Source organism: Oncorhynchus kisutch, linkage group LG17, assembly GCF_002021735.2.
Source record: "Oncorhynchus kisutch isolate 150728-3 linkage group LG17, Okis_V2, whole genome shotgun sequence".
Taxonomy (NCBI): Eukaryota; Metazoa; Chordata; class Actinopteri; order Salmoniformes; family Salmonidae; genus Oncorhynchus; species Oncorhynchus kisutch.
In genome coordinates, this window is record NC_034190.2 from 24,502,281 (window position 1) to 24,525,002 (window position 22,722).

Consider the following 22,722-nt stretch of genomic DNA (forward strand, 5'->3'; position numbering starts at 1 on the left):
AAACTAGCATGCGCCTTTTAAAGACGGGCCATACTTTGGTATATTAATTTAGCTATGCTTGCCCGGCACAAGTACAATCACAGATTGGTCCAACAACGTCAGAAGATACATAGTTTTTTCGTAAACATGATGATGTCATTAGGCAACATTGCTTTCCTGCAAGGCACGGGTGAATGAGCCACTTGGCCAATGGCAATGCCCCAAAAAGTTCTTTGTTGCAATACACGTCAAGTGTGATTGATGGTCAGTTTGCATATTTTGCATGCACGCCGTTTGAATATAGAATCTTAAATGTGTCTCAAAATACAGTTATTCGTAGGTAGCCTAATCTATATAAAAAATATGCTTACATATTCCTTAAATGTATTTGCACGACATTTGGCCAGCTAGCTATAGCAGCTTCCAGCCCGTAAATGCAGCGGCACAATTTGGGACCTGTGTGAAGCTAGTCACATAAGGATTTAGCCACAATAGTGGAATTTGCGGTTCGCCTTCAAAATAAAAGTCCACCATTGAAAGTGATTCAAACGGATACAAATAGTGGAATCATGCCATATTTGGACTAGAAGTTAATCTGACAAATGTTTTTGATTGACTTTAGAATTGCATTGGGGGCATACACGCATGCACTGTACAGCCTAACATATTGATGTTGCACCCATGAAATGAGGAATCAGCCTACTCGGTGACACTCACAGAACACAACTGTCTAGAGATAACACAAATATTAGCATCTTCACCCTTATGGCAGGAATTGTGGGAAATCACCTTTCCAGTCAGTCTATTTTGTGTATTAGAGGACCGAGTGAAATTCGGGTTAAATGCTAAATTGCCATAAATGTTTCATGCTTTTAGACCTGTCTGCAAATTAATATAGTTGGTTCAGAGTTCGTTTTGATATTTCAACCTGCGTGTCCTGATCGTGTCTGGTGTGGGTAGACAAAATCAACATGCGTGCGAGCGGTCTGGTCAGCATGTCAGACATTCATATTGCACTGTACAGCCTAACCTATGGATGTTGCACCCATGAAATGGGTGATCAGCTTACACAGTGACACTCACAGAACACAACTGTGTAGAGTTCACACAAATATTAAGCTCTTATTAGAGAACTTTAACTGTTGGAAATCAGCTTACTATACTATAGCCTATTGTGCATATTGAACCTTCATATTGGACTGTACAACCTAAAATAGAGATTGTGCACCCATGAAATGGGCTATCAGTGACACCCAAGTATTCAGACCCCTTCACCTTTTCCACATTTTGTTACGTTACAGCCTTATTCTAAAATTGATTAAATTAAAATTGTCCCTCAATCTACACACAATACCCCATAATGACAAAGTAAAAACAGGTTTTTAGACATTTTTGCAAATGTATTTGAAATAAAAAAGATACCTTATTTACATAAGTATTCAGACCCTTTGCTATGAGACTAGAAATTAAGCTCAGGTGCATCCTGTTTCCATTCATCTTCCTTGAGATGTTTCTACAACTTAATTGGAGTCCACCTGTGGTATATTCAATCGATTGGACATTATTTGTAAAGACACACACCTGTCTACATAAGGTCTCACAGTTGTCAGAGCAAAAACCAAGCCATGAGGTTGAAGGAATGGTCTGATGAAACCAAGATTGAATTCTTTGGCCTGAATCCCAAGCGTCACATCTGGAGGAAACCATGCACCACTCATCACCTGGCCAATACCATCCCTACAGTGAAGCATGGGGGTGGCAGCATCATGCTGTGGGGATGTTTTCAGCAGCAGGGACTGGGAGACACATCCAAGACAACACAGGGATGGCTTCGGAACAAGTCTCTGAATATCCTTGAGTGGCCCAGCCAGAGCCTGGACTTGAGCCCATTCGAACATCTCTGGAGAGATCTGAAAATAGCTGTGCAGCGACGCTCCCCATCCAACCTGACAGAGCTTGAGAGGATCTGCAGGGAAGAATGGGAGAAACTCCCCAAATACAGGTGTGCCAAGCGTGTAGCGTCACTCCCAAGAAGACTCGAGCTTTAATCACTGCCAAAGGTGCTTCCAGAAAGTACTGAGTATATGGTCTGAAAACTTATGTAAATGTGATATTGCAGTTTTATTTTTTATAAATGAGCAAACGTTTCTAAAAACCTGTTTTTATATGTAATTTATTGGTCTGAATACTTTCCGAATGCCCTATAGAATAGGCTGAATGCTTAATGTGGCTCATTTCACACTGGTTTTTAGAGTCTCACAATAAAAAGCTAAGATAATATTTTGATGAACTCTACATAGTTGTATTGTGTTCTGTGCAACATCCAGCGGTTAGAGTGTGAATTAAACTATGACATCTGTATTGAGCAAGTGCAGGTACTTTTTTATTATGGGCCTAATATTAAAGATGTAATTTAAACATACAAATATTTTCCTTTCATTGTGGCATGAACACAACCAGTCATGGCATTTTCATCTGATTGTCAAACAAATCACTTCAAAAAGTAGGCTACCTGTGCATGTTCGTCCACTCAAAATAATACCAGCATCCAAACTGCATGCGTACGTACTCACGCCATTTGATGAATGGAAATAGACATCTCTTACAAAACATGTGGCGTTCAGTGATTGCCATTGGTGAGGCCTATATTAATTGGTGCGTCTTGCTGACAAATTGCTGAAACTGTTCCGGGTAAAACGGGATGGTCAACTGGCTAGACTGGGCTACAATGTGTATTACCATTGCTGGTAGCCTAGCCTCTCAGCCAAGGCAATTTTTAACACATGGACACACAGAATAGGTAGCCTACATTCAATATACTAAATTAGTTAAATGAAAACACGTTTTACACCCTGCTTCATGAGTTAATGCCTGGAGTCTTCACACATCCTCCGTGAGACGCAGGCAGGAATGCCGTCTCAAGGTCATGCAGGATTCTTTCAGATCGTTTAAGCAACCAAGATTAGGTTCTTAGCAGACCTCGTATTTAATTCTCTCAATATTGCTTTTTTGTAGTTACCTTATCAAAGCAACTATCCCAGAGTGGTGAACTATCATGTGAGCTAAATGGATGCTTTGGCTTGATAAGCTGATTATGACTTGCTGTGCGAGTTGGGGTGAACCACAGACTATATTGGGTGAACTTTCTTTGGTCCACTGTTTGTTACTAAAAGGTTGATGAGCATTGTGAGGGTCTGTTGCTCAGATACCTCCCCATAGAGAAATGTAAACTGGTCTCAAGGGCCACAGGTGACAGGGACTGCATTATTCTCAACCACTGTGTTTGTTATTACACAGTTTATATAGTCTTATTGCATGCTCAAGGGCTCTGGATCAATTGTATACCTTACCACACAAATACATTTTAGATCAAGGATCATCAACTAGATTCAGCCACGGGATGTATTTTTTCTTGAGCGGATGGTCAAGGGGCCGGAATATAATTACAAATCATTTCTATACAAAGAAATTGACCGCAATAAGCCCAAACAGATATATTTGACTAAAACATAATCATTTCAAACCTTACTAACATGTGTATACGATCACATATACAGTATCTCTATAATGCGTAGGAATACTTGGAGCTGGTGTTTTTAGTCTTTTATGTCACAACAATTTACAAAAATATAATTTTTAAAAAAAGGTGCTCTCTTTTTGCTCAGAACTTGGGGCGGGATATAAAATCCCCTGCAGCCCAAATTGTTCCTGCAGGCTGCCAGTTGGAACCCTAATTTCTATTTTCCCATGCTAGCAGTATTTACATTTTTATTTGATAAAGTTAGCTCCTCAAGCACGGTCACTTTTATGGCCTCTCCTTAGGTGCAATCCTAAGTATTTAACAATGAGATCCACTGCCTTAAACAATGGTGTCTTCTACGTGCGTGTGTGCCGGGCAACTAGGTTAACCAAGTAAACCTTCCAAGTTGCATCCAACCCACTAATCGAGCAACCAACCAAAGCGTAAAGGAGCATTGAAGGAACATTTTGAGGCTACACTGGACTAGTCGGACGATCCAAACAGTAGAAGTGGGGAAAAAACGGCTACTGCTGTGCCTTTTCTAATGGGCAGCTCTGATAATCAGCTGCTAGTGCCTGCAGACACAGAGTTCAATTATTTATCTTTAGTGTAATTTTTAACAAAGTTGTGCACATGTGTCTAATACCAGACCCTCTTTGATAAGAAGAATGCTGCCAAAAAGAGGGAGGAGGAGGCAGCCGCGGCGGCGGCAGCTGCGAATGGCAGGGGTGATGGGGGCAAGGCGGAGGGAGGAGGAGGAGGAGCCAAGAAGAAGGGTGGAGATAAGATGTCAGTGGAGAGGGTGTACCAGAAGAAGACCCAGCTGGAGCACATCCTACTGAGGCCAGACACCTACATCGGCTCTGTGGAACCTGTCACCCAGGTGGGTTAGGTTCATCATGTCTGTAGACGTCTAGCTTGTGTTCAGGAGGGTGCAACAGAAAACAAAATTGTGCTCCAAATTTTTGGGGTGGGTAACGTCTTCCTGTTTCACTCCTGTTTTGTGCCTACAGAAGACTCATATTCTAAACAACATTAGTTACAACATCCAGTTCTGTACCTAGATCTAACAGAGAAATCTGGTGTTGCTCTTTGTTGTTGATGTGTAGTGAAGTATTATGAATGTTTAATCAATAAAGATACTTATTTCGCCCCTTTCAGCAAATGTGGGTTTTCGATGAAGACCTTGGGATGAATCTACGAGAAATCACTTATGTCCCTGGATTATACAAAATCTTTGATGAGATTCTTGGTAAGTCTATCAGGATCTTTTAAAACAGAACATACACAGGTGACAAAGTGGTCATTATGAACTAGCTGAAGCCCTCAGTTCATTTTTATTAAGCTGTGGTATTACTGTATTGGCCTCTGATGGGCCTTCCCTCAAGGTAGAATAACGGTGAACCAAAAAGCAGCTGGATTGAGTCCACGAAAATCTGTAAATTTATATACACACACACAAAAAATCTACATTTTACATTTGAATCATTTAGCACAGTGGTTCCCAAACGTTTTTTTATTTATATGACATAGCAAAGTACACCTAAAATAAAATCTAACTCGACTAAAAAGATTTTAGTCAATTAGCAGACGCTCTTATTCATAGCGACTTACAGGAGCAATGAGGGTTAAGTGCCTTGCTCAACGGCACTTACACACACACACACACACACACACAGTACCAGTCAAAAGTTAGGACACACCTACTCATTCAAGGGTTTTTCTTTATTTTTACTATTTTCTACATTGTAGAATAATAGTTTTGATGTCTTCACTATGATATAACACATATGGAATGTAGTAACCAAATAAGTGTTAAAGTAACTACTCTTTACCTTGATGACAGCTTTGCACACTATTGGCATTCTCTCAACCAGCTTCACCTGGAATGCTTTTCCAACAGTCTTGGGAGTTCCCACATATGCTGAGCATTTGTTGGTTGCTTTTCCTTCACTCTACGGTCCAACTCGTCCCAAACCACCTCAATTGGGATGAGGTCAGGTGATTCTGGTTGTCAGGTCATCTGATGCAGCACTCCATCACTCTCCTTGGTCAAATAGCCAATACACAGCCTGGAGGTGTGTTTTGGGTCATTGTCCTGTTGAAAAACAAATGATAGTCCCAAGTTCAAATCTAATTATATTGGTCACATACACATGGTTAGCAGATGTTATTGCGAGTGTAGCGAAATGCTTATGCTACCAGTTCCCGAAAGTGCAGCAATATCTAACACGTAATCTAACAATTCCCCAACAACTACCTAATACACACAAATCTAAGAAAAGGAATTGAATAAGAATATATACATATAAATATGTGGATGAGCAATGACAGAGCGGCATAGGCAAGATGCAATAGATGGTATAAAATACAGTATATACATAGATGTGTGATGCAAGAAATGTAAACATTATTAAAGTGACTAGTGATCCATTTATGAAAGTAGCCAATGATTTCAAGTCTGTATGTAGGTAGCAGCCTCTCTGTGTTAGTGATGGCTGTTTAACAGTCTGATGGCCTTGAGATTTAAGCTGTTTTTCAGTCTTTCGGTCCCAGCTTTGATGCACCTGTACTGACCTCGCCTTGTGGATGGTAGCAGGGGGAACAGACAGTGGCTCGGGTGGTTGTCCTTGATGATCTTTTTGGCCTTCCTGTGACATCTGGTGCTGTAGGTGTCCTGGAAGGCAGGTATTTTGCCCCCGATAATGCGTAGTGCAGACCGCACCACCCTATGGAGAGCCTTCTGGTTGTGGGCGCTGCAGGCGGTGATGCAGCCTGACAGGATGCTCTGAATTGTGCATCTGTAAAAGTTTGAGGGTTTTCGGTGACAAGCCAAATTTCTTCAGCCTTCGGAGGTAGAAGAGGCGCTGTTGTGCCTTCTTCACAACACTGTCTGTGTGGGTGGACCATTTCCGTTTGTCTGTGATGCGTACGCAGAGGTACTTAACTTCTCTCCTTCTCCATGGCTGTCCCCCCAAACCAGATGGGATGGCGTATCACGGCAGAATGCTGTGGTAGCCATGCTGGTTAAGTGTGCCTTGAATTCTAAATAAATCCCTGACAGTGTCACCAGCAAAGCACCATCACACCACCAGCTCCATGCTTCACGGTGGGAACAACACATGCGGAGGTCATCCGTTGACCTGCTCTGCGTCTCACAAAGACATAGCGGTTGGAACCAAAAATCTCACATTTGGACTCATCAGACCAAAGGACAGATGTCCATTGCTTGTGTTTCTTGGCCCAAGCAAGTCTCTTCTTCTTGCCTCCCAAGTGGCGCAGTGGTCTAAGGCACTGCATCGCAGTGCCACTAGAGATTCTGGGTTAGAGTCCAGGCTCTGTTGCAGCTGGCCGTGACCGGGAGACCCATGGGGTGGCGCACAATTGGCCCAGCATTGTCTGGGTTAGGGGAGGGTTTGGCCAGCAGTGATGTCCTTGTATCTTCGTATTGGTGTCCTTTAGTAGTGGTTTCTTTGCAGCAAAATCGACCATGAAGGCCTGATTCACACAGTCTCCTCTGAGCAGTTGATGTTGAGATGTGTCTGTTACTTGAACTCTGTTTTCATCTGTGCTAACATATTTGCAAAAAGGTTTTCTAATGATCAATTAGCCTTTTAAAATGATTAACTTGGATTATCTAACACAATGTACGCCTATGTAGATATTCCATAAAAAATCTGCTGTTTCCAGCTACAATAGTCATTTACAACAATAACAAGGTCTACACTGTATTTCTGATCAATTTGATGTTATTTTACTGGACAAAAAAATGTATTTCAAAAACAAGAATTTCTAAGTGACCCCAAACATTTGAACGGTCATGTATATTGTTAGTGTATATATTTTTTAAAGGAACTCCGCCCTGCTTTAAACTTACTCTCTTTGAAGTTGTAATAGTAGAATGCACAAGGTGCAATTTTGAAATTGGGTAGTGCTACATCAGTTTCTCTTGTCATGTTAGTCATTGCATACCTTAGAGAGCTATTTATAACTTTTCAGAAATATCCAGATCAACTAGTCCATGTCAGCTAACGTTTTTAAACGTTTTTTTATTCCATAGATATTGTTGTAATTTTTTTGTCACTCAAATCACACACATACATACACATTAGACATGGCAAAATGTATAGAATTGCAAGAAAATTTGCTTTAAAACCGCAACATTTTCTCTGCACCCCATGACAAAATGTGTACCGACAAGGGGTGTGAACAGTTTGTGTCATGAACAGTGCTTGTGCCCATAGAAATAGACATGGCGCAGGGGAGCACAGGATGTTCCCCAACGCTGAAAGGGGGGCTCCGAGTGGAAAAAGTTTAGGAACCCCTGATGTAGCAGATACTCTTTTCCAGACAGACTTACAGTACATTCAGTAAATATATTGTTGTAGGTAGGATGGTATCATTTTTGTACTCCTGCCCAGTGACTGGAGATGAAAACAAGCTTTTTATCTTGTCCAACAATATATCTGAATCATCTATTACATTTAACCTGTTGTGTAGAGGAGCTAGCTTGTTCCTGTGTGTTCTGTGGACAGCCTGTCCCCCCTCCTTGATCTTACTCATGTAGCCATTTGTCTGGAATGAAGAGCCGTCTGATAATCTTTTATTGGTTGTCAGTTACACACTGATTAAGAAAACCGGCAGCAGCATCCATTGCTGGTCTATGTTGTGTGTTTGGCTGACTAGCACATTCAATATGGGGTACAACCAATTATTGTATTGCAAAATGTCAGGGTTCTACATTGATAAATACCCTGTCCTGATACAGTATGTTTATACCAGGCACTACCTTGAGTGATCAAGCAACTGGAAATCAGTCGCATGCAATGGAAGAAGACAGGAGATGAGTTTTTTGCTCCGCACAGTGTTAATTTAGCTGTTTTATAGTGGTGATAAGGTATTGACAGCAGTCTGTCCTCGCTGCTCAAATATTCACAAGTTCCTACCACATCTATATAATTATTGACTAGACATAACTCGCACAGGGTCAGTCCACACATAATGTCACCTACAACCCAAGCAAAATCTTGAAATGAAACAGGCCAACCAAACCGTATAACCGTCAGGCGACTCGACTGAGGCTATTTGACTTTTCAATATGTTTCCAGTATGAGAGACTTGAAAGGATGTGGTTTTGGATTTTATAGGCCAGGCAACATTTAGTCTATTGATTCTCAAGTGTGTCTAAAGTTCTTGATGAAAATGTGATTATCTTCTCGATAGTCTTATCAACACAATTAAATCCCTGCAGTCTACTTCTCCTTTGAACATGTTTTTCTCTACTCCACAGTCAACGCAGCTGACAACAAACAGCGGGATAAGAGCATGTCGACCATAAAGATCTCCATTGATCCGTAAGTACACATGACCAGTAAGCAGTTGTCAATCAGTAGTCAAGTCCAGTTTGAGCCCAAACACCCTACTGTGCACGCTGCATAGGTAGGCACAGCAGCTTCCCTCTGTTGCAGTTAGTTGTCATCTATCCGTCATTGTCATAAGTTCTGTTTAACAGTCCTGTTCTATGACGGCAGAGCCGTCTGCTCCCCTTGAGGTCATGCGTAGCAGTGTTGGAAAAGTCATTTGAGCATAGCAGCTCCACCCCCCTAGAAATTGTGCAGTGGATGCTGCCTAGGTAGGCGCAGCAGCTTCAAGTCATTGGAGAACAATGGCTCCCCCAGACAAATACCATTTTGCTGTTAGAATGTAGGTCTCTCTAGACTGGCTTTTAGACTGGCTTTTCAGTGATTGATCAAATAAAATAGCGGAGTTAGTCCATGGAAATGGTTCTGGTTGACCAATAAAATAAGCCTGCAGCCCAGTAGTTCAGCTCACTAAGTAGCCTTATAAATATACAGTCCCTTCAGAATGCATTCATACCCTTTAACTTATTCCACATTTTGTTATAGCCTGAATTGAAAACAAATGTCATCCATCTACCCCATAATGACAAAGTGAAAACATGTTTCATTGTTTTTAGCACATTTATTGAAAATGGATGACAGAAATATCTCATTTACATAAGTATTCACATCACACCCCATAGTCAATACATGTTAGAATCACCTTTTGGTAGCGATTACAGCAGTGAGTCTTTCTGGGTGTGTCTGGTTGTTCAAGCTCTGTCAAATTGGAAGTCTTGCCATAGATTTTCAAGCATACTTAAGTCAAAACTGTAACTCTGCCACTCAGGAACATTCGCTGTCTTCTTGGTGAGCAACTCCAGTGTTTTAGGTTATTGTCCTGCTGAAAGGTGAATTCATCTCCCAGTGTCTGGTGGAAAACCACCACTATGCTTGTGTTGTATTGAATTTGCCCCAAACATAACTCTTGGTATTCAGGACAATTGCTTTGCCGCATTTTTTGCAGTATTACTTTAGTGTCTTGTCGTAAACAGAATGCATGTTTTGGAATATTTTTATTCTGTACACTTCTCAGTTAGGAGGCTAGTAATTGTGAAGTAAGGACAATATGATTGATCCATCCTCAGTTTTTTCGTATCACAGCCATTAAACTCTGTAACTGCTTTAAAGTCACCATTGGCCTCATGGTGAAATCTCTTAGCAGTTTCCTTCCTCTCCGGCAACTTAGTTAAGGTTAAGAAGGACACCTGGAGCTTTGTCGTGACTTGGTGTATTGATACACCATCCAAAGTGTGATTAATAACATCACCATGCTCATAGGGATATTCAATGTCTGCTTTTTGTTTTACCAATAGGTGCCTTTCTTTGCGAGGCATTGGAAAACCTCCCTGGTCTTTGTGGTTGAATCTGTGTTTGAAATTCATTGCTCGTCTGAGGGACCTAACGGATAATTGTATGTGTGGAGTACATAGATGAGGTCGTCATTCAAAAATCATGTTAAACACTATTATTACACACAGAGTCCTTGTAACTTATTATGTGACTTGTTAAGCACATTTTACTCCTGAACGTATTTAGGTTTGCCATACCAAAGGGTTTGAATCCTTATGGGCTCAAGACATGCCAGCAAATCATTTTTTTATTGATTTGTATAATTTAAAAAAAAAACATAACTTTGACATTATGGGTTATTGTTTGTAGGCCAGTGACTAAAATCTACATTTAATCAATTCTAAATTCAGGCTGTAACACGACCAAATGTGGAAAAAGTCAAGGGGTGTGAATGTGTTCTGAAGGCACTATCAAGGCATGCAGATTTTTCTGTGGGAGAATGTATTTAAAAAATGCGGAGCATCCATTTTGTTTAAGTGATCTGCCCACTGTGATGTCTGTGTGTGTGTGTTTTAAAGCCAGCATTGTGCATGGTTCTGCAGGGTATTTAGCCGTACGTTGATCTGTGGCACAGTGTTAGCTAGCAGCAGGGGGTTGTGGTGGAGGCTGATAGATTTCTGGGGCGAGAGAGAGGGAGAGGGAGAGAGGTCTTAATGAACAGTCGGCTCTGCAATTCAGGGAGCTCATTTAACATGCTGTTCACCTACGGCACGACATCCACAGCAATCTGCACACACAGCAGACTGCTGAACGTCAGAGTGTCCTTCAGAGAGCTTCCCTGTCTCCTCCCTGTGAGGCCAGGCCTGTCTGCATGTCTCTCTCTGCCACCCTGTCCTGTCATATCTCTCTCTACCACCCTGCCCTTTCATATCTCTCTGTGCTTTCTCCTTTCTTCTCCTCTGTTGCTCTCAAGGGCTGGAATTTCTAATGGTTTTATATGAATGTTGGAGCCCCGTTCCAGAGCTTAAATCATCACACGTTGGGCTTATTTAGTTTTGCTGTGTTGCTCTACAGTGTGTTTAAAATCCCAGCCCTAAATCCACTGGTTTGGCAAATGGGGATTGGTTGCAGTATTGTTAAATGTTGATGTTTACATGCCAGAAAGTTCTGGCTAGATTTATGATTATTGAACTAAATATAATTTTCCATCTTAATCATATTTTATTTTTAATTTTTTTTACCAATACGTTATTTATGATCTTAATGTAAAGGTTAGTACAGCTGATTCTGGCTGTCCTGTGAAGTTCTTTCACCTCTTTGTTTATTCCTACGTTCATCGTCCCCTTCCTTCAGTGAGTCCAACACCATCACCATCTGGAACAATGGTAAAGGCATCCCCGTAGTGGAACACAAAGATGAGAAGATGTACGTTCCCGCTCTCATCTTCGGACACCTCCTCACATCCAGTAACTACGACGACGAGCAGAAGAAAGTCACAGGTGGGGAAAAATCACTCTGAAAACGAGAATCTAATTCATTTATTCATTATTCTTTGTCCCTTTATGTAATAACATTTCATATGGTTTCGATAAAGCTTTAGACAGAACGTCTAACCTGAAATGTTTTGCTACTGAATAGCTGAATAGTTTTGTAGTTCCCCTTGCAGTGCTTAGTACCACTTCACTGGAATTAGTGAATGACTATAGGTCAATCTCTCCGCGGATGAAAGCACGTCTCCCTTCTGTTTTCCTCCTAGGTGGAAGGAACGGGTACGGTGCTAAACTCTGCAACATCTTCAGCACAAAGTTCACAGTGGAAACCGCCTGCAAGGAGTACAAACACAGCTTCAAACAGGTACAGACAACGAGAAAGCACAGCGTGATTGCTATCTGTTGTTTAGTCAACCTTGGAAAGAGAATTCTTCAAACAGCTAAGCACCAGTGGTTTTTTTGTAGGAGTACAGTATGTGACTTGTAAACATGTGAGGGGGTGAGTATGAGTTGATTCTCACTGTCAGGGGTGGTCTCACAGGATTCTACGTTGATATTGTAGGATTCTACATAGTTTTGGGGGATTTCTGTAGTTTCTCATAAACCAGATGTTTTTTGTGGTTTGTCCTACAATTGTCACTTTCAGTGAAATGACTCAGCCAAATAGTGATAGTTTGTTCAATCAGTGCACAAGGCTTTTTAATCTCTTTGATGGAGTTTCACAATACAACCTCATGATTCATTCTGGTTTCCTTAACATGTGAAGAATGTAGTACATTTCATGACAATCTCTCTCCCCCATTTTGTCCCTCTCCCTAGACTTGGCAGAACAACATGGGGAAGACGAGCGACTCCAAGATCAAGTTCTTTGACGGGGACGACTTCACGTGCGTGACCTTCCAGCCGGACCTGTCCAAGTTCAAGATGGAGAAGCTGGACAAGGACATCGTGGCTCTGCTCACCAAGAGGGCTTACGACATCGCTGGGTCCTGCAAGGGCGTCAAAGTCATGCTCAACGGGAAGAAACTCCCTGTAAGCCCCCCCATTTAACCACACATAGTAAGATGGGCTGTCCCATATACACAGAATAAATGCTGTACATGATGTGCCAAGTCTTGGAAGACCCTGGGCGAAACATTTTGAAATGAAATAAAACGGCCAATTTCACTACACCTGTTTCAATACAGTGTCATTTGCTAATAACATTTCCAGAACCGGAGCCACAATCCAGATCCGAATTAGGCTCTTCTCACCTGTCCTTTCCCTCTCCTCCCAGGTGACAGGGTTCCGCAGCTATGTGGACCTGTACGTGAAGGACAAGCTAGACGAGGTGGGCGTGGCCTTGAAGGTGGTCAACGAGTCGGTCAACGAGCGCTGGGAGGTCTGTCTCACCATGAGTGAGAAGGGATTCCAACAGATCAGTTTCGTCAACAGTATCGCCACCACCAAGGTAACATCCCCTCAGGGAATTACGTTGTTAAGACAGTCTGTTATATTACCAGAACTATACCCCTTGATTTGGAAAACTACGACTTGACCAGTCTAGGAATAATGGACAGAAATGAAGTGCTTTTTGCATGTGTAAATATACTGGGACGCGTGTTCATTTTGATGCTATTCACATGTTGTAGTATGACTTGAATCACTTTCAACCACATCAGACATGTTTTATGTACTACACTGCTTGTTTTGTGTCATTCAGGGTGGCAGACACATTGATTACGTGGTGGACCAGATCGTAGCCAAGCTGATAGAAGTGGTGAAGAAGAAGAACAAAGCTGGTGTCTCAGTCAAACCCTTCCAGGTTATTTATTACCATCTTATTAATGTGTTATTACTATGGTGTTACTACAATAGTGTTACTAGTAATTCCATTGTTAGTGAACTGGGATAAGAGCAACTTAATGTAACGTTCAGCTACCATCTTAGTGCTTTACTTTTGTCTGACTCAGGTGAAGAACCACATCTGGGTGTTTGTGAATGCGTTGATCGAGAACCCGACCTTTGACTCCCAAACCAAGGAGAACATGACCCTCCAGACCAAGAGCTTTGGTTCTAAGTGTCCTCTGTCTGAGAAGTTCATCAGAGCAGTAAGGAGATTCTTCTTCATAAATGGCTGTTCTTTACCACAATTAAATATCACTACCTCCTAAATGTATACATGTGATGTTGGGCCTTCACTCTTCACATACACTGTTTTCTCACAGAGAAAGTCAAGTTATTTACATTGAATTGGTATCATATGATCTCTAAAATCAGTTCCAGGTCCTTTCTTGTGTTCTCTGTTCACCTGGAATATTAAACAATGATATATCATATTAAATTCGTTATTTTGTCTGCAGGCGACCAACTGTGGTATCGTGGAGAGTATCCTGAACTGGGTGAAGTTCAAGGCCCAGACACAACTCAACAAGAAGTGTTCTTCAGTGAAGTACAGCAAGATTAAAGGCATCCCCAAGCTTGACGACGCCAACGATGCTGGTAAGACAACCACAACTACACTGCTCTGTGTGCATAAGCCCTACGATGTTCCTAATCTACTTATCCACCAAGAGGGCCTCTTTTACCAATGTTTATATTGAAACTAGTTGAAGACTTTAAATTAGGATGGGGGAACAGAGCTAGGTTGTTGGGCCCACCCCTTTTTATAAAAAATGAGGGGAACACTAAATTGTTTAAACTCACACTGAACTGCACGTCTTACCGCCGTCTTCACCCCCAGGTGGTAAACACTCGTCAGAATGCACTCTGATCCTGACTGAGGGAGACTCGGCCAAGTCCTTGGCCGTCTCCGGCCTTGGTGTCATTGGGCGAGATCGCTATGGTGTCTTCCCACTACGAGGAAAAATTCTGAATGTACGAGAGGCCACACACAAACAGGTTAGTGTCTAAAGTGTGGTTAGATTGGGCTGGGATTGTGTATGAGTGATTACAATTGAGATGATTAATGTCTCGAGCGTACACCAAAATGATAAGTAATCAAATCAAATGTATTTATATAGCCCTTTGTACATCAGCTGATATCTCAAAGTGCTATACAGAAACCCAGCCTAAAACCCCAAACAGCAAGCAATGCAGGTGTAGAAGCACGGTGGCTAGGAAAAACTCCCTGGAAAGGCCAAAACCTAGGAAGAAACCTAGAGAGGAACCAGGCTATGTGGGGTGGCCAGTCCTCTTCTGGCTGTGCCGGGTGGAGATTATAACAGAACATGGCCAAGATGTTCAAATGTTCATAAATGACCAGCATGGTCAAATAATAATAATCACAGGCAGAACAGTTGAAACTGGAGCAGCAGCACAGCCAGGTGGACTGGGGACAGCAAGGAGTCATCATGTCCGGTAGTCCTGAGGCATGGTCCTAGGGCTCAGGTCCTCCGAGAGAGAGAGAGGGAAAGAAAGAGAGAAAGAGAGAATTAGAGAGAGCATACTTAAATTCACACTGGACACTGGATAGGACAGGAGAAGTACTCCAGATATAACAAACTGACCCAAGCCTCCAGACACACAAACTACTGCAGCATAAATACTGGAGGCTGAGACAGGAGGGGTCAGGAGACACTGTGGCCCCATCCGATGACACCCCCGGACAGGGCCAAACAGGAAGCATATAACCCCACCCACTTTGCCAAAGCACAGCCCCCACACCACTAGAGGGATATCTTCAACCACCAACTTACCATCCTGAGACAAAGCCGAGTATAGCCCACAAAGATCTCCGCCACGGCACAACCCAAGGGGGGGGCGCCAACCCAAGTAATCTTGTAAACAAAGAAATACTCAAGGGATTTACGTAGATCGTTTCCCAAAAGTGGCGTAAGGACCGTTCCGATCAACATAATTATTTTATTAAGATCAGCTGAAGCTAAACTCTTTTGGGTTGAGTCCACGAGAGCCAAGGTGGCCCACCCTGCCTTAGTCAGGTAGGGGAAACACTGACAGGTCCATGTTTCTCTTTAACACCAGATCATGGAGAACGCAGAGATCAACAACATCATCAAGATCGTGGGTCTGCAGTACAAGAAGAGCTACGAGGACCCAGAGTCTCTGAGATCCCTACGCTACGGCAAGATCATGATCATGACCGATCAGGTTCTAACATTTAATCAATCCCACCAACGCCCGACGTCTACAATTGACCCATGTCTTGCAATTATCATCATAATCAATAATTGTAATAACTATGAGCGTAAAGCATCTTTCATACATTATCCATGCTCTTAAGGTTCATCTGAAATGGCGTGCTATTCCCTATATAGTATGGTGTAGTGCTCCAAAAGTAGTGCACTACATATGGAGTAGGTATCATTTTGGATGTACCCTTGGTTCATAACAATCCATCCTAATAGAATGTTTCTTTGTGTTGATGATCTGCTGACAGGATCAGGATGGCTCCCATATCAAGGGTTTGCTCATCAATTTCTTCCATCACAACTGGCCATCCCTGCTCAAACACACCTTCCTGGAGGAGTTCATCACGCCCATCGTCAAAGTAAGACTGTACGGCTGGTCCCAATTTTCTCCCTGTCACTTCCCCTTGGCCCAAACTCTTCACTGTTTGCAAATCTACACCGGCTGAAACGTCCATCATAGGACTACATGACACAGTCGTGACTGCCGATGTTTGAAGTCAGTTGCCATAAGTGGACAGTGTTTAGATTGGCTTAAAGCTCTCAACCATGGTTGTAATGCTGCTTTTAACTTTTTCCTGCAGGTGAACAAGAATAAACAGGAGCATGCTTTCTACAGCATTCCAGAGTTTGACGAATGGAAGAAACAGACGGTCAACTTTAAAACCTGGCATATAAAGTACTACAAAGGTTTGTTCATCACATGTGGATACTCCTCCAAACTAGCCATTATTGTTAACCAAGCTATTCTGTTTCACACTACCGAGGCAATTCGAGCCAAACTCTTCTGTGCTGGCCTGAATATACGTCCACCATAGTTGCTGGACCATGCTGAGCGTATCTGAGCCAGCTTAGTACAGTTTGGGTTGGCATGATGGTGTGAAAAAGGTTTGAGTGTTTATTTCTGTTCCAGGTTTGGGTACCAGCACAAGCAAGGAGGCCAAGGAGTACTTTGCAGACATGGAGAAACACCGGATCATGTTTAGATACGCCGGGACAGAGGACGACGCTGCCATCACACTGGTGGGTTTACCATGGACACCACTCTCGCTCCTTTTTCCCTCTAACGGTCTTTCAATAGTTTCTCATTAAATATCCAGGAAATAGATAGAAAAGTTAGAAAATAAATTTAAAAAATTGCTCGACGAATGTATTCATCAAGCTAGTTTTGCTGTCGCACAAAATGTATTACCCAACCTTCTATCAACTCACACAAGATGGTTTTGGACTTTATTTGTCTGTGCTCTGCTTGGGAAATTCTTGTCAAATGGAGGGGGGACTGACAGTGATGTCATTTGACTGACACTAACAGTGATCTATCCATTGCTGCCTGTCTCTAGGCGTTCAGTAAGAAGAAGACTGACGACAGGAAGGAGTGGCTCACCAACTTCATGGAGGACAGGAGACAGAGGAGGATGCACGGCCTGCCAGAGGTGGGTGGGGCTGACTGTGTGAACGACTGTGTAGAAACCTGGGTCTCCTGCATGCCAGAAGACTGTTAGCCCACCTTGTTTAATGTTATATCATATTTGTGCATCTCTGAGTGATATTCTGTCAATTCCTGTGGTCATTTCATGTTTTCATGTGTATCTGTGCCATTCACCATTCAAGCAGGCTGAAATACAGCCACTATAACACATTTTGCATACCTTCTATAGAGTAAATCTCCAGGTCTCACGAGTGTGCTAGGTTCCATCTGCGCTGTGAGAGACTGTCCAGATCATTCACATCAGGGCAGATGAAGGAAAGAAGGCGTGGAGAGGAAGCAACAGACTATTGAGAAGCACCCTTTGAGAGACTGTTGGATATTGGAGTTTGATGAAAGGAAGAGGACGTAGACTGTTTTAGATCTGTCTGTTTGTCTGTCAAACAATCATCTCTTCACCATGGGAGTTACTTGGACCATGATGTGTCACAGCTTGTTTTAAAGTCTTCTAGCTGGCTCCTTTGATTCACAAGCATCTGATGATTTCTGCTGTCAGTGTTCCTCACATATCCTAAGCATTGAAATGGAAATATTCCCCCAAAACACGCCAATCAGCCTAGTTATGTTGTTGACGTTTAGTAAAATGACTCTGTTTATCACTGATGTAAAGTAGCAGCTGCTTTCCCCATGTGAATCCCATCATAGCCAGGTCTGACACTGATAACATCACTGCTCCGTTCATTTCTCTCTCATCCTACAGCAGTACCTGTACGGAACACCGTTTTGTAATTGACTCTGTTGCTGTCGGTCGCTGATGCAAAGTAGACACCGCTCTCCCATGTGGTACTGATAGACCATAACAACATCACAGCCCTGATTTCAAGTCCTCAATCTCTTTTATCATCCCCACTCAGCAATACCTGTACGGCACGCAGGCGAAACACCTGTCCTACAACGACTTCATCAACAAAGAACTCATCCTCTTCTCCAACTCTGACAACGAGAGATCCATCCCATCCTTAGTGGACGGTAGGTATGCAGCGATGCACTAGACTAGCTATCTCCCTGGACGTTCCTTCTGTCTTTCTAGTTTTTTTTTGTGTTTGTTGTCAAATGGCGTTTGAAGTTTAAGGGATCTGAAATGCCTGGAAACTTGTCATTAACATAATTCTTCACTGTCCTCTGGATGCTCTGTTTATGTGTGTGATGTGGTCTCCTTTTGATGATGGTGTGTAGAATTATTTGTTTATTTCAATCCCCATTAGCGGTTTTGGTGCAACACCCACTCCTGCGGTCCACTTGTGATCCCCTTTTGAAGACGTGTGTGTGTGTGTGTGTGTGTGTGGGTGGTCCCCTTTTTGATAATATTTTGTGTGCAGGTCTGAAGCCAGGTCAGAGAAAGGTACTCTTCACCTGTATGAAGAGGAATGATAAGAGGGAGGTGAAGGTGGCTCAGCTGGCTGGTTCAGTGGCAGAGATGTCTGCCTACCATCATGGAGAGGTTCTACACTCTTACACAGCTATAGGAATTATACTTACACAGCTATAGGAATTATACTTACACAGCTATAGGAAATATACTTACACAGCTATAGGAAATATACTTACACAGCTATAGGAATTATACTTACACAGCTATAGGAAATATACTTACACAGCTATAGGAATTATACTTACACAGCTATAGGAAATATACTTACACAGCTATAGGAAATATACTTACACAGCTATAGGAATTATACTTACACAGCTATAGGAATTATACTTACACAGCTATAGGAAATATACTTACACAGCTATAGGAATTATACTTACACAGCTATAGGAAATATACTTACACAGCTATAGGAAATATACTTACACAGCTATAGGAAATATACTTACACAGCTATAGGAAATATACTTACACAGCTATAGGAATTATACTTACACAGCTATAGGAAATATACTTACACAGCTATAGGAAATATACTTACACAGCTATAGGAATTATACTTACACAGCTATAGGAAATATACTTACACAGCTATAGGAATTATACTTACACAGCTATAGGAAATATACTTACACAGCTATAGGAAATATACTTACACAGCTATAGGAATTATACTTACACAGCTATAGGAAATATACTTACACAGCTATAGGAAATATACTTACACAGCTATAGGAATTATACTTACACAGCTATAGGAATTATACTTACACAGCTATAGGAAATATACTTACACAGCTATAGGAAATATACTTACACAGCTATAGGAAATATACTTACACAGCTATAGGAAATATACTTACACAGCTATAGGAAATATACTTACACAGCTATAGGAAATATACTTACACAGCTATAGGAAATATACTTACACAGCTATAGGAAATATACTTACACAGCTATAGGAATTATACTTACACAGCTATAGGAATTATACTTAACTAAGTATATTTCATATAGCTCTGTATCTTCCACTTTAAATCAGTACTGTTTACAGATAATGGGAGCAAAAACATTGTTTTGACACGTGTGCCTCTGTATGTGTGTGATCGTCCAGCAATCCCTGTTGATGACAATTGTGAACTTGGCCCAGAACTTTGTGGGCAGCAACAACGTGAACATTCTGCAGCCGCTGGGTCAGTTTGGTACCCGCATCAACGGGGGCAAGGATGCTGCCAGCCCCCGTTACATCTTCACCATGCTCAGGTAAAGCCTCCCAGGGTCAAAGGTTAAAACATAATTGTGCCAGCATTTGATGTCTATTACTTGTATGATTTGTATGGGCCACTGGGCCATCCTGAAGTGCAGTAATACCTGTTTGATTTTAATTAATAAAAAATGGTTGATGATACATTTAATGTCTACTTTGTTTATACATCACCTTTCATAAAACACACTGAAAATGTTTAAAACATTTATTTATTATGAAGTAATGTCACTTGCTCAGTCCCCTGGCCAAGATGTTGTTCCCAGCGGTGGACTCCAGCCTGCTGAAGTTCCTGTTCGATGACAACCAGAAGGTGGAGCCAGAATGGTACATCCCCATCCTCCCTTTGGTGCTGGTGAACGGGGCCGAGGGCATCGGGACGGGCTGGGCCTGCAAGATCCCCAACTACGACCACAGAGAGATAGTCAACAACCTGTACCGCATGCTCAACATGCAGGACCCTCTGCCCATGGTGAACATTTGGAAGTTTGAAACTTAATTGATTGCGTAAGATAAGATCAACTTTATTGTCCCTGAGGGGAAATGTGTCTTGGACATACAAGCAGCGCTGTTGTCCATTTGGTGTAAGGATTTTATTGCTAAAAACATATAAACTCAAATAATATTTGTGTAGATTGATACCGTTATACATAAAAAAATATTGCTAAAACACATTTTTGAGTAGAATTGGATAAACCACCAACTTTCTGTGTCTGCTGTTGGTCAGTTATAATTAGATGTAATCCTATAATGAGTAGGTCATGTACTGTATCATAATAACGTCTGACTGAATATTCTGACCTCTCTCCTCACCCAGCTGCCCAGCTATAAGAACTTTAAAGGAGTGATCCATGAGTTGGGTCAGAACCAGTACATGGTCAGTGGCGAGATCTCTGTCCTGGACAAGAACACCATTGAGATCACTGAGCTGCCCGTTCGCACCTGGACACAGGTACACTATTGCAGGATACACATCACACCTGTCTAGCACTTCTGGTCATCTGGTTGCTTTGACTGAATTCATAAATGAACGAAGGATATATTGACATGTTGTTTCTATGCTGTGATATTATTTGTTAGTTTTTGTAATGGACTTTCCCTCCCTCCCTCCCTCCCTCCCTCCCTCCCTCCCTCCCTCCCTCCCTCCCTCCCTCCCTCCCTCCCTCCCTCCCTCCCTCCCTCCCTCCCTCCCTCCCTCCCTCCCTCCCTCCCTCCAGGCCTACAAGGAGTCGGTACTAGAGCCCATGCTCCAGGGGACAGAGAAGACTCCAGCTCTGATTAATGACTATAAGGAGTACCACACGGACCAAACCGTCAAGTTTGTAGTCCGTATGTCAGAGGAGAAGTTGGCCCAGGCAGAGGCTGCTGGACTACACAAAGTCTTCAAGCTACAGTCCAGCCTCACCTGCAACTCCATGGTTAGTACCCCTCCTCAAATCTGGGTCCTATTCACTAAGAACATACCCTGAAACAGGGAGAAACTACCTGAGCTTGTCCAATGATAAATGCTTATTTTCGTTATCCGTTGCAAAACGTTTTGCTACGGTGTGCCCTATACGAGTCCCTACTCTGTATTTGAGTTTAACTGATACCTGTATTGACTCAAATTGTTGATTCATTGTGCACACCTCTTTGGATGAAGTACTGTTTTGTGTGTGTATATAGAGGACTCCTCTTATAGGAATCACATCTGTCCGGGATGATGGGATTCTTTGGAATTAATCTTTCATCTTAAAGTGAAGAACATTTTGAAGTGTTCCATGGTTTTAACCAGTTTTCAGTGTTTCTATTGTGGAAAGGAGAGTTATCTGAAGAAGTTTCTGCCCTCAGGTGTTGTTTGACCACATGGGCTGTCTGAAGAGGTATGACTCGGTCCAGGACATTCTCAAGGAGTTCTTTGAGCTGCGGTTGCACTACTACAAGCTGAGGAAGGATTGGCTTGTGGGGAGCCTGGGGGCGGAGGCTTCCAAACTGTCCAATCAGGCACGATTTGTGCTGGAGAAGATCGAAGGAAAGATTACAATCGGTGAGAATTTTACCTGCATGTCTCTCTCTCTCTCTCTCTCTCTCAAAGGGAAGGATTCTTTATTTCAGTTTGCAATTTGGTATAGAATACTGATATATTGTTTGTCTACAGAGAACAAGTCTAAGAGGGAACTGATCAGGATGCTGGTGCAGAAAGGCTTTGAGTCGGACCCGGTGGCGGCATGGACCAAGGCACAGGAAAAGGTACTGTTAGCATCCTGCCACTGTCCACCATTCAGCCCTGTGATTGGCTGAGACAACTTGACGCTTCAATACCCTGTATTCTGATTGGGACTATGTGTCTTCCTGGTCTCTCTCTATAGGCTCTGGAGGAGGACGATCATGATGGTAACAACAGTGACAGCTCTGTGGACTCTGGGTCGTCGTCGGGACCAAACTTCAACTACATCCTCAACATGCCTCTGTGGTGCCTGTCCAAGGAGAAGGTGGACGAGCTGCTCCGACAGAGAGACATCAAGGTACTGAATGCTGACTCCGAGAGGAAGGGTGTAGACACCCGACTGTCAAGGACTTCAATTCGAAATATCTTTATCGTCCCCAAAAGGCTATTAATTTGCAGCAACATTACATACCATTACACAAGTAGGCAAGGTCTTCTAACGGTTGTGTGTGTTCTGTTCTTGGGGCATAGTAAGGGCACATCAGTACTTTTTTAGTATGTGTATGTGGTCCTGGCGGGAAACGAACCCACAACCTTGTTGTTGCTAGCACCATATCTTTAATCAACTGAGTGTGTGTTG

General features: G+C 42.4%; 1 protein-coding gene across 6 annotated transcripts in view; it reads left to right on the forward strand.

Moving 5' to 3' along the window:
• The window catches only part of LOC109907375 (DNA topoisomerase 2-beta), a 29,939-nt gene that overhangs the window by 683 nt on the left and 6,534 nt on the right, over positions 1-22,722 (forward strand). For 4 of the 6 annotated variants that reach the window (XM_031793416.1, XM_031793417.1, XM_031793420.1 and 1 more), the window contains exons 2-26: positions 4,149-4,382; positions 4,661-4,751; positions 8,790-8,853; positions 11,545-11,690; positions 11,948-12,045; positions 12,501-12,713; positions 12,958-13,131; positions 13,384-13,485; positions 13,634-13,771; positions 14,024-14,162; positions 14,404-14,561; positions 15,645-15,770; positions 16,060-16,170; positions 16,393-16,498; positions 16,722-16,831; positions 17,149-17,241; positions 18,149-18,263; positions 18,614-18,735; positions 19,787-19,935; positions 20,177-20,408; positions 20,754-20,888; positions 21,154-21,354; positions 21,767-21,962; positions 22,074-22,165; positions 22,285-22,440. In XM_031793416.1, coding sequence (XP_031649276.1) covers positions 4,149-4,382; positions 4,661-4,751; positions 8,790-8,853; positions 11,545-11,690; positions 11,948-12,045; positions 12,501-12,713; positions 12,958-13,131; positions 13,384-13,485; positions 13,634-13,771; positions 14,024-14,162; positions 14,404-14,561; positions 15,645-15,770; positions 16,060-16,170; positions 16,393-16,498; positions 16,722-16,831; positions 17,149-17,241; positions 18,149-18,263; positions 18,614-18,735; positions 19,787-19,935; positions 20,177-20,408; positions 20,754-20,888; positions 21,154-21,354; positions 21,767-21,962; positions 22,074-22,165; positions 22,285-22,440 — 3,501 coding nt within the window. Of the gene's footprint in view, positions 1-4,148; positions 4,383-4,660; positions 4,752-8,789; positions 8,854-11,544; positions 11,691-11,947; positions 12,046-12,146; positions 12,181-12,500; positions 12,714-12,957; positions 13,132-13,383; positions 13,486-13,633; positions 13,772-14,023; positions 14,163-14,403; positions 14,562-15,644; positions 15,771-16,059; positions 16,171-16,392; positions 16,499-16,721; positions 16,832-17,148; positions 17,242-18,148; positions 18,264-18,613; positions 18,736-19,786; positions 19,936-20,176; positions 20,409-20,753; positions 20,889-21,153; positions 21,355-21,766; positions 21,963-22,073; positions 22,166-22,284; positions 22,441-22,722 lie in introns of those variants that run through there. The other 2 variants (XM_031793418.1, XM_031793421.1) reach the window with 2 other exon arrangements.